The 15,445-nt window shown below is 41.3% G+C and overlaps 1 protein-coding gene across 3 annotated transcripts in view; it reads left to right on the top strand.

Moving 5' to 3' along the window:
* Positions 1-15,445, top strand: part of PIEZO2 (piezo type mechanosensitive ion channel component 2) — a 343,011-nt gene that overhangs the window by 262,565 nt on the left and 65,001 nt on the right. For 2 of the 3 annotated variants that reach the window (XM_054724314.1, XM_054724313.1), the window contains exons 19-26: positions 5,285-5,317; positions 5,696-5,898; positions 6,717-6,877; positions 11,827-12,003; positions 12,283-12,408; positions 13,833-14,033; positions 14,734-14,938; positions 15,055-15,156. In XM_054724314.1, the coding sequence (XP_054580289.1) occupies positions 5,285-5,317; positions 5,696-5,898; positions 6,717-6,877; positions 11,827-12,003; positions 12,283-12,408; positions 13,833-14,033; positions 14,734-14,938; positions 15,055-15,156 (1,208 nt within the window). The remainder of the gene's footprint in view (positions 1-5,284; positions 5,318-5,695; positions 5,899-6,716; positions 6,878-11,826; positions 12,004-12,282; positions 12,409-13,832; positions 14,034-14,733; positions 14,939-15,054; positions 15,157-15,445) is intronic. The other variant, XM_054724315.1, reaches the window with a different exon arrangement.

Here is a 15,445-nt window from a genome sequence, read left to right as displayed (position 1 = left end):
GGTGCCGCCAAGTGGATTCGGAGGAGGTTGATGAGGGTCTTCAGCTGGTGCTCAGCCTTTGGTCTTGGTTCAAATTTCTGTGGTAGAATTAGCTCAAGGCTGGCCTGGGAGCTCATCTTTCTCTTCAACACATAATTGAGAGCTCAGCTCAAGAACCACCTCCTCCACAGACTTGCCCATAAGCGCCAGCTTTCCTGCTGAAAGTAACTGTCCTTCCTCTGAATTCCCATGGCCCTTTCTGATCGCTGTCTCCCGACACTTGCCTCCCAGCCCTCTAGCTGCCTGCTTGTCTTATCTCCCTGGCCAGAGGTGTCAGCTCCTCAGGCCTGGAGGCCCTGTATAAATCACCAAGGTATCCACATATCACCTACCTTGGGACCTTACCCATTAGTTGACCCTCCGTAGATATTTACTAAATGAAGTGAAAATAGTCCCTACAGTGCATGGTGAAAAGCTCTACATACTGAAGAATGATATTTTACATCACCAGATTTCACTATATATTTACATAACACAAAAGGCACAGAGACAGACACTGAATCAAGGACCCTATCTTAGATGCATGTCACCTAGCTGGGGAGATAAAAATATGCAAGTGACCACACATAAAAAAGAATAGCATTGATAGTATTGTGTATATACTTGTCCTCAAGTGCCCCAACAGTTCAGAGTAAAGATCCTTTGGCATCTTATTTACTAAAACTATTCTTATTTTATAAACTAGGTCAATTAAAATATCCACTCCCATAACTTCATGTCACTAGTAATAAAGCCAATAATTTAAGTAATAGAAACACTTATCTTGCAATAAATCCAATTAACATGCCTCTTTGAAAGAGTTGGTTTTTTTATTCTATTCACTTTTAGGTAAAATCCTGAGGCTGACAACCAAATAGCAAACCTTAGGGGGTAGAACTTCTAAAAGGAAATGTGAAAAATTAGTGCATCCTTGTGCAGATTGTGAAATAAGGAGGAACGAGGACTGGCTGGTTGCTTTCAGAAGCCTGTTTGTTGACAACCTGAGAGAGCATAGTGAACCTCTGATTTTTAGTTGACAGGTACAGAAGTAAAATACAGACTCTAGCTAGAAATCTTGAGGAACTATTTAAATTTCATCACTCGAAACATGAGGGACTATTATCGCTTTCTCTCTTTGTGTTTCTCATAAAGTGTTTACCACTTGCGTTATGAGGAGATGGTGGGGACACCAAAGAGGACAGGAGTTGGTTTATGGGTTGGTTAGGCAGAGGCTGATGCAAGTTGTGGTCCTGATTGTCCCAGACTTACCTCTTGAGAGAAACTTATGCCTGTTACCCCAAGTCACCAGGCCCCTGAATTCACTCAGGAGTCCCAGAATGATCAAGATTCAAAATAATACAAAATGATTGAAAACTCGAAGTATTCCAACATTGGCACTATCCTCTTCCTAGTGGAGTCTTTCACTGTTGTCTCAATGTTAGCATGTTAATGAAGGCCAGAGCTATGCCCAGAGAAAAATGTTACCAAACAAACTCGTCTCTCACTTGATAACATGTGCTTCTTGAGGTGTGTTTTTTTAAATTAAGTTTATTGGGGTGACATTGGTTAATAGGATCAGATAGGTTTCAGGTGTAGATTTCTATGTTACAAGATCTGTATACTGCACTGTGTGCCCACACCCAAAGTCAGATCATCTTCCGTCTCCATGTATTAGAACATGTGCTTCTGAAAGGCAGTATGTGTGTTCAATTTTGAAGAAAGCCTACTTATAATTAGAATGATAAGGTGAATGCTTCCATTAAGTAAAGAAGCTTTATTTTTCCCATAATTTATTTATTTATGCTCACTATTGTGCTTATAAGTCCCCTATGAAAGTGGGTTAGCTGCATTCAATCAACTTCTGGGTTATTAAAATGTAGACATTGCCTTATAAGGTAGGAGGCAAGGCAAAGTGTTGAGGAGAATAGGTGACTGATAACATTTCAATAATATGAAGAATTGTGGGGAAGATCCAACTGAATTAGTAATCAGTATGTATTAGAATACTTTAACGGGAGCAATGGGTATTTCTCCTACATATACAGAAATGGAAGCCATTTACTCCCCATCCTACCTAGTGGATTAGTTTGGAGGAATTAGTACCACACATGTTTAAGATGTGATATTCAATTTACAAGTCATTTGCTCCTCTATGAATGCAGTCTTCAAAAAGTGCTTATAGCCTCTAGAAAATAATCTTAAAAACTATAAAATTCTACTTTAAATGTTACTTATAAACACTATAGGTTTGCAAGAAATCTTTTTTCTAGTAGTCTAATGAATGGGGTGAGTGCAGTTTACATTACCACATATTCCAAATCAAAATAGTTATAAATAAATGGAATATAGATGGAGATTTTACAAAGGTAAATGGGAGCTAGCTTAATATGTGGCTTTTCAAAGTCAATTTCTCGTACAGAATTAAGCCTCTTTAATTCTCCATGTAACACAACCTGTTTCTGCCATTTCAAATAAGAATGCCTCACCCTAGCTGGTTTGGCTCAGTGGATAGAACTTAGCCCATAGACTGAAGGGTTATGGGTTTGATTCCGGTCAAGGGCATGTACTTTGGTTGCAGGTTCCCCTGCCCTGGTCGGGGTGTGTGCAGGAGGCAACCAATCGATGTGTCTCTCTCACATTGATGTTTCTCTCTATCTCTTTCTCTCCCTTTTGCCCTCTCTAAAAATCAAGGGAAAAATTCCTCCAGTGAGGATTAACAACAATAACAACAAAAAATGCCCCTACAGTGCATAGAATTTGGTCACCAGTCAATGAATCATAGTGTATGCCAAGCACAATGCTGTATTTTGCAAGGGATATGAGTAGAGTAAGACTGGATTTCTGACCTCCACGGGAGAGTCCTCAGAATTATAATTAGAATAAAATGATGTTGATATAAATAGAGAAACACACACATAATGGGCTGTGGAATCATGAAGGAAAGAGAGGGTGAATAAACAGATAAATATCATGTTTTATTAGAATGCAAAAGAACAGACAGGGAGAGAACTTATATTTTATTTAAGAAATAGCAAGAAGATTAATGCTCAGAGCCTGAATCATAATAAAAACAAGGCAACAAAGTTATAGGCACGGTTAAAGAAAATGCAGAGAGGAAAATGAGCCCCCGCGGGAAAAGGCATGAGAAAAAGTGGGATTGATGGAAGTAGGAGGGCGGGGGCTTCACCACGTCTATTTGGAGGCCTGAAGTAGAAACCCTGCATATGATGATTCTGTAATTCACACGTGATAAACAGTAAAAAAATTACCAGTACTTTAAGTTCCGTAGCCGAACGTTTCAAGGAATGTTGGTCCTAGAGTGTGACTTTTCATGTAGCTTGAAAAATTAGGATCCTTTCTTTTTAATTTGCTTGGAGGAAAAAGCTAAATTAAGGCACACATTCTTTCCTGTAGAATCGGGAAAGAAAACTGGTTTTTTGTTTGTTTGTTTGTTTGTTGTGTTTTTTTTATCTTTCATTCAATAAACTCCACTCAATATACCCTGTGTGGAAGGGCACTTTGGAGCCTTGTTGCTTGAGGATTTTTGTTATGTCGCCACCATAGCAGGTGCAGAAACAGCCTCATCTCTGTGCTTTACTCCATAAACAGCACGAATTATTAGAAAGCTCTTTGTCAGTATCAAGCCATGGCAGTGTCGATGGAGACATTAGAAACACACTCTGACATGGCCATACTTCCACAGTAAAAGCTAGCAAATCCCTGCCGTGAGGAAAATGTTTATCTTCTCACTTACAAAAGGCAAGCCCCTGGCAGTGCTGCAGAGAACATATACATACTGACCACTGCAGCACCTGCCTGCTTCTGCCTTGAGCGCCATTTGCTCTGTACGGGGCTGACACAGCGGGAACAGCAGTGTGCTCGCTGCGGAGCCCTGCGCAGTGTTGGTGCGCAACATTTGCTACTGCAGTTTCAAGGCTGGGGAACTTTTCCCAAACATGGTAGGGTCCATTGACCAGCTTTAGAAAATATGTCCACTTAACTCCTCCCACCAGGGCTGAAACATCCTTAGAATGTTATTTCTTCATGCAATTAACAATTTGTTTGTGGCATTATTTAATTTACCTGCTTGACACTCTGTTAAAAGTAATTACTTTTGCCCTGGCCGGCGTGGCTCAGTTGGTTGGGTTGCCGATTTGATTCCCAGTCAGGGCAGCTGATCGATGTTTCGTTCTCACATCGACGTTTCCCTCCCTCTACCTTCTTCATTCTCTAAATATCAATAAAAATTTTTTTTTAAGTAATTTTGACTGATAACCTCTCTGAAAGCTGAAGGACAATGTAGATTCATTACAATAGTTATCCAATATCATTGGTGTGTTTCAAGTGTAAAACCAACAATTTGCAAGTAAGCTTCGATTTTTTATCTAGCCAAGCTTCCTCATTTTAGAGAAAATAAATTAAATTCCAGGAGGGTTAAATAATTTACTCAGGGCCCACAATTATCCAGGTAGAATAACGTTATTAATTGTTCAACCTGCTACAACGAAGCTGATACTATAGATTAATTATGACAAATGGAGAAGATCACCAGGATCTCCAGTAGACCTTTTCCTAATACCTACTTTATTACCCACAAATGTTCCTTCAAACGTTCATTTGAATATGAATAAAAAGAACGTTTTTAAAAAAATCAACAGACAGACCATACTTGTTCTTACCCACTGTGAAACCAGCTGCAATGCCCTGGCCGCTGTCCCCGCTCTGTGAGGCTGCACCACCCTCATGCTCACTCTGGCACTCCCCTGCCCTCTTCTCAAGGCCAGCACGGCAGGTCACATCCGTGCCCGTGAACGGGGACATCATGCAGACACCCTTCTGGAAGCATTTAGCGCCCACCGCATATGCTTGAAATGATGGCAGAACGGGTTGAGTCTATGCAAAGGTTGACGGAAAGCACACATTAGTTAAGAATTTTTTTAAAACCTGTATAAAATGTGAATGACTTGATTCCCGCGGGATGGTTTGCTGCGTTACTAAAAAAGCATGACATGATTGGCCTCAGTAGCATATATAGTCTCTCCCTTACAACCTGCAGTCCTGTCCACTCTCAAACCAGTTGCCAAGCCCAAGGCCCCCAGCACATGCACGCTGCTGCCGCCACCCTGGAATGCATTTGCGTTAGCACTTCCCGCAGCCGCACATAGTGGATGATATGTAGCATGATGTGTGATCTCTGATAGTCCTTATAACTCTTCTGTTCTCATCTCCTTTTTTTTTCCCTTTCTATTTCAATTACTTTGAGCAGCATCAAGAAAAAATTACCAATCCACCAAAATGCGTAAGTCCCCCTGTGAAGCCATGAAATGCTTGCTCTACATGACACCATTTCATGCTTCTACATCCTAAACTCTGACCATTTTCTCCTCCGGGAAAAATGTCAAGTTTAGGTGTCGAGAGCTCTCATGACTTGACTAATCACTACAACCTGAATTGGAAGAGATAACAAAACCTAATTGAGCTTACAGTTTGGTTTTAGAAAAAGCTTTAAAAAAAAAAAAAACAAAAAACTGACAAGAGGCTAACCACCCCACCTTGCAAGGCCTGTGCAGATGCACTGACGTTCATTTTTGTTCCTCCTCCTGTAACATGCCCCTCACTCACTCGGCTGTCTCCCAGCCTCCTTGCCCCTCCTGACTTGGCTGCTCTCTGCCTACAGGCTGGCCCATCCTGAAGGAAGCCTGCCAGACCTCGCCATGCTGAACCTGACTGCCAGCCCGGAGAAGCTGGAGGGGAAGCAGGTGGCTGAGTTTGGTGAGGAGAAACCAGAGGGATGCTCTGAAAAAGTGGAGAAGGGTGAGCTTGGGAAAGACAGCGAGGAGGAGGAGGAAGAAGAAGACGAAGAGGAGGAAGAGACATCAGGTAATTTAGTCACTACCGGGAGCTGCTCAAGAAATGAGGGCAGACAGACCAGCTTCTCAAGAAATGGTGGCAGACAGACCAGTGAATGCAGCACAGACTTGCACCAAACAGATCCATATTAGACCCGTTCAGTAACACAAAAATTGGGGTGTGGTGTTGTGGTTGCTCTAGTGAAATGTTTCTGTTGCATCTGCACCAGGCAGAGAGAAGAAAATGACGAATTTGATGAAAAGCTATGCTTAAAATGAGCCTGACCGCATTTTGTGAGCTGAGGCTGGGTCACGCTGATGCTTAGCGTTCACCTGCAGTTGCCAGGGGAGCAGGCTCTTCCTTCCTCCGGCAGCCGGCTGCCTGGCTGCTCCCGCGGCCACCGAGAGCTTTACCCTCTCTCTAGCCAAGCCCCGGGAAGGAGCATGGCACCTCTAGAAGCATGACTTTGGCAATAAGAATGTCATTTAGATGGAGTTCGTGTGACTTAATATTCCCAGGAAATTGGGGAATCATAGTTCAGCTTTAAGAGATAATCAGGTCAAGATTCTTCTTCACATTAATTAAATTAAAAGGGAGATACAAGTAACCTTGTCCCTGGACATGGTGTCTAAGTCATCCTCATCACATGGGAGTCTTAGACTACCCTTCACCAGACTTTGGTAGTCTTAGAGTTCACCCACTACTATTATTTTGCATCTTCTTGTTCCAAACTGAACGTTACAAGATACGCTTTAAATAACAATGACCCCCGCCCCACCTCAAAAACACACACACAAAACAAACACGTCCACTTTTTTTATGTTCTTGGGTGAATTCCTGTTTTGCAGATTTAAGGAACAAATGGCACCTGGTGATTGACCGCCTCACCGTGCTCTTCCTCAAGTTCCTGGAGTACTTCCACAAGCTGCAGGTGTTCATGTGGTGGATTTTGGAGTTGCACATCATCAAAATTGTTTCGTCGTACATTATCTGGGTCTCTGTGAAAGAGGCAAGTGAATGTTTGTTGCAGCGTCAGGTCAAACAGTGGGGCATTATTTTTCTTTTCCAACTGTCTATTATTATCTTTTGGAAATGTAATTCCCAATACATTAGAACATCAAGACTTAAGATAGGCACATACACTTTGTTTTACAGAGAAGAGAAGGACAATTGTCCCAAAGGAAGAGGGGAAAAACAGGAGCAAAAGGCTCCTGGCTTAGTTCCTAATTGGCTTGGTCGTATTATAAAGGTGACTTGTTTTTATTAGTTGAAGTGGGTGAGAGCAAGCTGCCTTTCTGTACTACAATTGAGAAAAATCTATCTCCCCAAATTCTCTTTGAGAAATAAACAATAGTTGATGTTACCAAAGAATAAACTTGGGTTCCAAAATTTAATAAAATTATTAGTAGAGTTCACCTTATTTATTATCGGACTAGAGGCCCGGTGCATGAAATTCATGCATGGGTAGGGTCTTAGGCCTGGCCAGTGATCGGGGCCTATCGGGGCCTTCCAGCTGCTGGCCGGAGCCTCCTTTTCCTGGCTGCCAGCTGCCAGCTGGGGCCTTCCTTCATTCCATGCTGCCTCCTGGTAGCACACATCATAGTGAGCAGTCGAACTCCCAAGGGGACACTTTGCATATTAGCCTTTTATATTTATATATATATATATATATATATATATATATATATATGTTTTGAGACAAGACAGCAATGACACTTGCTATTCATAGCTCAAATATATCCTTTCTCAAAAATTGCTGATCAGTAAATGGCAAAATGAGAACCAAGTCAGCATCCCCAGTTAAATCTTTAAGAGGAGTGACCACATTCTTTGGATTCAAACTATCCTCAGCCAAGGCTATCAGCCAGGGAGCTTGTTTTCACAAACATTCACGGTCATTCTACCACTAATACTAAACCTTTCCAAGGTTATCATTATGGGCATCCAAGGGAGGAAAGGACTCTGAGAAAGAATTTGTTACAGAAACCTGTCTCATATCAACATTCCTTACTGAGGAACAATGCCACTTTGGAATGACCTAATTTAAAAATATATGTAACATTCTCTTCCACTTTTATACATAACTGTGTTTTCATTTCTAAGGATCCTAGAGTGCTCTATGAGATCAAGTTATTCTTTGAGGAAAGGAACCATATATTTCTTCTAGTATCCTTAGTAATTCCCAGAGGGTCTGGCCAATTGTAGAAGCTCAATGAATGTTTACTGACTGAAGGAAGGAAGTAAAGAACTTTGCAAGCTTGAGATTCTTCCTAAGTGTCAGATGATGTTTCATTATTATTATTTTGATTATTACTTTCACTCTCACTAAGCATGCATTTAGCCTTTCTTATATGCTTATAATAAATTACAATAAATTGAATGCTTACACTGTGCTAGATGCTGGTATAAAGGCATTAAAAACATTTCTGGTCTCAGCTTGCAGTCTGATGGTAATGGCTGGTAAATAAAACCAAAGTCACATTTGCTATTGGGTTACAGGTGTCCCCTAGAAGCTCTGAGCACACAGGGAGGGAGATCCTACACAGAAGGTTGCATTGAAGTTGCGGGTTCTCTGAGGGAGGGATGAGTAAGCACAGGGCCAGAAACCACAGTTCGTGGAGGCTCCTCTCTCAAGGCAGTGGCTTTAAGCTTCGTAAGTTTTTGTTCAGATAAAATGACAACTTGTGTAAAAGTGTTTTGTTAGGAAGGCGTTATGGAATAAAAATTACTGTCCAAAATTATTTGATAATGAAAATCACCTGGACATTTGTTCGATAGGATTATCAGTCATTTCCCTAGGAATTCTGACTTATTGGATATTAGTGGGGGTCCAGCTATTTGTCTTTCTTTTTTACTGTGCATTCCATGAAATCCCTATCACCAAGGAAGTGATGAGACCACCATCAGCCACATTTGCATTGAACAAAGTGTCCCACTTATCCGAGCCCCAGTTTTCCTCTTTGTAAAATGAGAAAAAGCAAAACACCCACCTCACAGAGTCTGCTCAGTCCTCATTTCACTTGATTCTCTATAACACTGGATATTAATGATCATTTTCTCATCCTTGAAACTGTCTCTTCTCTTGCTTTCCAAATCAGCACACATCCCCAGCCTCTCCCCACTGCTTTGGCCCTTCTCTTCCTGCCTCTCTCTTAGGGTTCTTCAGGTTCTATTTGCACACCCCTTTTGTGGTTCTAGACTTTCTGTGGGTGAGCTCCTATGATTCACCTGCCATCTATATGCATATGAGTTGTAAATTTGTGTCTTCAACTAGTCCCCTTTTTGAACTCCATTCTCATATCCCCAAGTGACAACTGAACATGACCTCACTCTTGCCTGTCTCTGAAACACCTTCACTGAATATCTCTTAACACTGAGCTCATTGCCTCTATCTGTATCAGTCCCCTTTTTCAATTGCTCTAATGGATTCCCAGCTCTGCTCCAATCCTTCCTCCTAATACGTATTCTGTCATGCAGTCAGAATCATCTTTTCAGCATGATCATGTTAATCTTCTACTTGAAAACTTTGAACAGCTCTCTGTCATTCTCCCAATAACATGATATAACATTGAACTGGTCCTATACCATTTTGCCATTTCCTTTCCTAGACACCCAATCTGCCTAGTGAATTTCAAAGTCCTCTACAATGGACTCAGATCACACTGCTCTCATGGTAAACCATGTGCTGCTCTGAAGATGTCCACCCCATGCTTTCTCTTGCCTGTAAGGCCTTGGACCAGTGATTCCTCTGTCAGGCTAACTCCAGTTTGACCGCAGGTCCTCTGGGCAATTTCCCCCCATGCTGGGCTAGATGGTCAGCTGTGTGTGCCCACATAACTCGACTCACCCCAGCAGGACTGTTCCTCTGTCATGTTGTCATAGGCTGCTTATCCAGTTCTCGCTTGCATGACCCCATGTGTTTCTTGAAGACAGGGATCCACACAGGATATGTTACCTTGAACCTAGTTAGGACTTAATAAAAGATAATATTTTTTCTTCTCTTTCTCTCTAAAATTTTATTGTACTATATTTATACTGAAAGCCTTAAATACCTAATAAAAAATAACAGAGACTTAATTTTATAATATCCTTACTAGGATTTACTTTTTAACATACCACTTGCTGGTAATTGAGGAGGAGGAGTCACCTAGCTAGTCAAAATATTTTGTTAAATGCTAACATTTATTATGTTGGTGAATGCTTTACATTTACAGGGCACTTCTACATACAGTATTTCTTTCATCCTCAATTAACTCTGTAAGGCAGCTCTTACTACCCTAAGATTTCAGCACTTAATTTTAAGCAGTTCCTTGCTCTGGACAGTGTCTAGTAGTTAAGTAGAGTAGTAGGTTACAAATTGCAGACTTAAATACTGCCCTGGAGTCTCCGTGTTTCTTGCTGTCTAGATTTGTGAGCCAAACAGGAACCATACCTCATAGCCCATAGCACTTAGCACTTGTAGTACATGTTCAAGTTTGTCAATTGGCTGGGGCAGTTATTTTTACCTGGTAATATTAAATATTCCTATGAAATTATTTTAATAACATTCAGATATTATTCTAATAATACCCAGAATAAATAAGTATTTTCCATGGCTGAATAAGATAGTAGTGATTTTATACCATTCAGTGAATGATTAGCTATGGAGAACTGTTAGACATGAGTGCATATCTCACCTAATCAACAAATACTCACAGTCTTAGACCAAGTTGAAGTCATTGCCTTCCCTCTTTTTAAAAATATATTTATTGATTTTTAGAGAGAGTGGGGAAGGGGAGAGAGAGAGAGAGAAACATTGATTTGTTGTTACACTCATTTATGTATTTATTGGTTGACTCTTGTATGTCCCCTGACCTAGGATCAAATCTGAGACATTGGCATATCAGGATGATGCTTTAACCAACTGAGATACCCTGCCAGGGCCTTGCCTTTTCTCTTTACACCTGGCCCTCACTTCAGATTCTATCTCAGTAGTGGTACTGTTACTCTATCAAGCCAGAAAACTGGGAGGCATTTTTTACACTTTCTCCCTGACCTACCAGCACCTCGCCTCGAAGCCAATCAATCATTAAATCTAGCTGATTTCACTTCCCATCTCAAATCCATGAGTCCTTTCTGCTCCACTGCCTGAGTTTGGACCCTTGTCATTGTTCTCCTGGCCTATTATAGTGCATGTGACTGGTCTCCTTTCCTCTGGTCCAGTGGTCGGCAAACTGCGGCTCGCGAGCCACATGCGGCTTGCGTGCCGCAGTTTGCCGCTCTGTTGACTATTGAGTTTGCCAACCACTGCTCTGGTCTAACCCCATTGATGCACCTCTGTCCTTCAGTTACATGTATCTAAATAAAATGCTAATCTTTCCTTAAGGTTTCCCTGTGTAGAGCCCTGCAGACTCACTATTTTCTACACAGGGGTTCATGGGCCACAGCATAGTTTTAAAAGGGTCCGTCAAAACGTAGCTCTCAGCCACATCTCCAGTCTCATACTGCAGTTCACTGCTTTCAACTCCGGAACTCCCAGTTGTTTATGGTCACCTATTGCCACCACACTCCTTTATGCTTTCCTGCCTTTGCTCACACACCCTTTACCTCGAATGCATTTCTCACCTTTCTTGGCCTGGCTAACGTTATGCACCCCTCAAGGATCAGCTCAGCATCATTCTTTCCAGGAAATGTTTCCTGAGGCTCCAGATGGGGCCAGGGACCCCTTCTGGGTATTCTCACAGAGCCTGTTTGCATCTATAGTTTATTACTGCTACGTTATATTGACATCATCTGGTTATATATCTGTCTGCCATACAGGACATATATCTTAGCATCTAGGGCAATGCCTTACACAGGCTCAGAACTCAATCAACTTCTGCTGAACTGAGCTGAGCTGAATAAATCAAATTGCCATGTTTTGTGGATGTTATGCCATGTTATGTATTTTTGTCCCCATTTCTGATTTTATGTTTTCAGGTGTCTGTGTTCAACTATGTATTTTTGATTTCTTGGGCTTTTGCTCTGCCATACACCAAGCTACGCCGTCTGGCTTCAAGTGTCTGCACTGTCTGGACATGTGTGATCATCGTCTGCAAAATGTTGTACCAGCTGCAAACCATTAAGCCTGAGACTTTTTCTGTTAACTGTTCCTTGGTGAGCCTCAAAGACGGGGAATCTTTTTGGCCTTTAGGGAAATGAGGTGGAGATTGGGGAACCTACACCCCCAAGCACATTCTGTCTGGCCGTTAAATCACCTCAGCAGGTTGGATACCTTTTGGCCTAGAATGCTGGGTCCGAGTCTCTGTTCCTGATGAGATTTCCCTTTCAAAGGGGTCTTCCCCTCCCATGTCCCTCATGTTCTTATGCTCAAAACTGAAGAATAACCTGAACTCTCCTAATCTGTGGAGCCAACTCCTTTTCTCTTCTTTTCAGCCAAATGAGAATGAAACAGACATACCCCTCAACCAGTTGAACAAGTCTCTACTCTACAACGCTCCTGTGGATCCAACAGAGTGGGTGGGCCTGAGGAAGTCTTCGCCATTGCTCGTCTACCTGAGGGTAAAGGCTTCGTTGTGCTGAGCTGGTGCCTCTGTGTAGTTTTGTTCTAGAATCCTTTCCCTTGAAACCTCTAATATCACAATGATAGGAACCTCATCTTATGTGGCCTTTAGGATCACCTTCTAGACAAATGACTCAATATTAAAATCAGTATCGTATTGTGCTGAAAAGGAATTTATCAAGTAGTTTGCGATTAATTGAATAAAGTGTGACAGATATAGTCACTGGAACATTATAGAACTACTAAAGGACTGAGGGAGATTGATAATGTCAGACATTAAAAGATGTCCAAAATCTATTAATTAAGTTTTAAAAAATGTTAGAGTACCGTACATAGTATAATCTCTTTTAGATACAAAGAAAAAGATGAGTAAAATATAGCAAATAGTCAGCAATGATTATTTCTCAGAAGTAGGTATAGCATTACAAGAATTTTTTGCTGTGTAAATTCTGTTTCTCTACAGTTTTTAATAAAGGGTATATATTACACTTAGAGGTAATCAAATAAAGAGCATATTTTTGAAAAAGGAACTTTGCAAGCTGTTATAAGAAATGTAATGAAAGTAATATACTTCATATTTTTCACATTTTACTTTGATGGATAATCTGAGTAATCTTAGTAATATTATGCTGAGAAGGTACTTAAAAATGAAACATTTATATGCAACACCTGGAATTTTAAAATATACCAAGGATCCCATTTCTCTTTGACTCTGGCAGATATCATATGGCAGATAACATTTGTAATGTTTATAAATAGTATTGACCATATCTGTCATGTAATATGCAGATGATATCTACCATAAAGAGCTGTTTTATGGATAAAACAAATTGATATTTGAAAGGAGTGATTAGAATAGTATCTGGCACATATAGTTCCATAAATGTGAACTATTTTATTATTATTATTATCATCACTATTATTATTGTTACTATTTTATCCTCATGTTTCTCAATACTGCTCTCTCTAGCCAGATTTCAGAGGTGTTAAAAAATTTCCCCTCTCATGCTTATCCCACTCCTCCAGCTTAGTGTGTTTCCCAGGATGTCCTTCTAGAACACTGTAGAAGTGTCTGGCACTTCTAGGTGCCAATAAAGGTGGACCACCCTCCCAAGATAATTGGACACTGCTTCCTGGTAGAGGTTTGTGCTTTTTCAGGAACAGGCTTTTGTCTAGAGAGTGTAGATCGTATTGTAATGTAAATTAACCTGATTTGCATAATGGAGCTAACTCCACCTTGTTACCAGAAAGCAGGGAACATGAACTTTGAATTCAAGACTAGTTATTATAGAGATGGGATTTTATAAAGCATTATACTATTAAACATCAAAAATGGAATCAGACTATTTATTATGAGGATTGTTTAAAATTACCAAGTAACAAAGCCTTTGGCTTCCCACAGCTGTGTTTTCTTGCTTTGTAGAATAATCTGCTGATGCTGGCCATTCTGGCCTTTGAGGTCACAGTTTACCGCCATCAGGAGTACTACCGGGGACGAAACAACCTCACGGCCCCTGTATCAAAAACCATCTTTCATGACATTACAAGACACCATCTGGATGATGGAATTATTAATTGTGCCAAATATTTCATAAATTACTTCTTCTACAAGTTTGGTCTGGAGGTGAGTTTCCTTGCGGGTGTGTTTTCTATTTTCTGTGACAATCCCAATAGCTGCTTTTGGCCAGTTGGCCACTGAAGTTTCGTCCTGCACCTCCAGGCCATGATTACGGATCCTGGGGATTAGCAGGAGGAGATGCTACTGAAGGGCTTACCTGGCCTGATTGAAAGTTTTCCCACACCAAGTGCCAATGGCCCCCTTGCAACAGAGATCCTCTCTGGATCTCTGTGGTCCTACAGACACATGATGCCTGTCACTTGTCATTTTAACTGGTTCCTTATAAACTGAAAATGTTATAAAAATTTTTTTTCTGTTTTCTGCATTTGGAAATGTAACTTTAGCCAAAATGAACCATTTGACCTGAACTGGCGGTGGTAGTGCCTGTTCCTCAGTAGAATGAATTTGAAACAGTGACTTTCATGAAGAGATCATAGCTGTAGTTCTCTTCATGGCTGAAGTGGTTCTTGTAAATAGTGAAGTAGTCAGTGTTTTCCTCAGAAGTAAACTGTACAGTATCTGTGTCTAATCGGTACAGTATCTCCGTCTTCACCCTTAAAGACATGTAACAAGACAAGACCTGGTGAACATGTGCAGAGAAACCTACCTCAGGAAGGCAGGTCTCTGCCCCTGCAAAGGGCGGAAAGCTGACACCACTCCCCTTCCCTCTAAACCCAATTGTTTTGCCTCTTTTTTCCTTACACAGACCTGTTTCCTACTGTCAGTTAACGTAATCGGTCAGCGAATGGATTTCTATGCCATGATTCATGCCTGCTGGCTGATTGCTGTCTTGTATCGACGCAGAAGAAAAGCCATCGCGGAGATCTGGCCCAAGTACTGCTGCTTCCTGGCGTGCATCATCACGTTCCAGTACTTCATCTGCATCGGCATCCCCCCTGCGCCCTGCAGAGGTGCGTGGCCTCCCAGGAGCAGCTGCTCTTATGATCCACCCTTACGTTGGGCACAGTGGGCAAAGGGCAGCCAAGAAGCTTATTGATTTTGCTCCTCACCACCTCCCTCCCTGCAGATTACCCATGGAGATTCAAGGGTTCCAACTTCAATGACAACATCATAAAGTGGCTGTACTTCCCAGACTTCATTGTGCGGCCCAACCCTGTGTTTCTCGTCTGTAAGTGTTGCAGCCGTGGGTTTTATATTTGCTAATCCATCTTCATGCATTAGGCATTAGTGCCTTTGCTTCTTCCACTGCTCTTTATAATCATGTAAAGGGCTTGTCTTGATGCATTAATATCACAGGTCATTAATGGCTTCTACTTGCCCTATAAACATTTGCAAAATTAATAAATAAACATTGAAATACCATATTCACTTTCATAACTTACCTTTCAACACACACACTGTGCCCCCAACACATGCTCCAGCACACCCACCTTCTAGAAAGTAGAGTGAGGAGGGAG

This window comes from Eptesicus fuscus, chromosome 12 (genome assembly GCF_027574615.1).
Source record: "Eptesicus fuscus isolate TK198812 chromosome 12, DD_ASM_mEF_20220401, whole genome shotgun sequence".
NCBI classification, from domain to species: domain Eukaryota; kingdom Metazoa; phylum Chordata; class Mammalia; order Chiroptera; family Vespertilionidae; genus Eptesicus; species Eptesicus fuscus.
The sequence above is the reverse complement of the archived record's forward strand: the minus strand, read 5'-3'. Positions and strand labels throughout refer to the sequence as shown.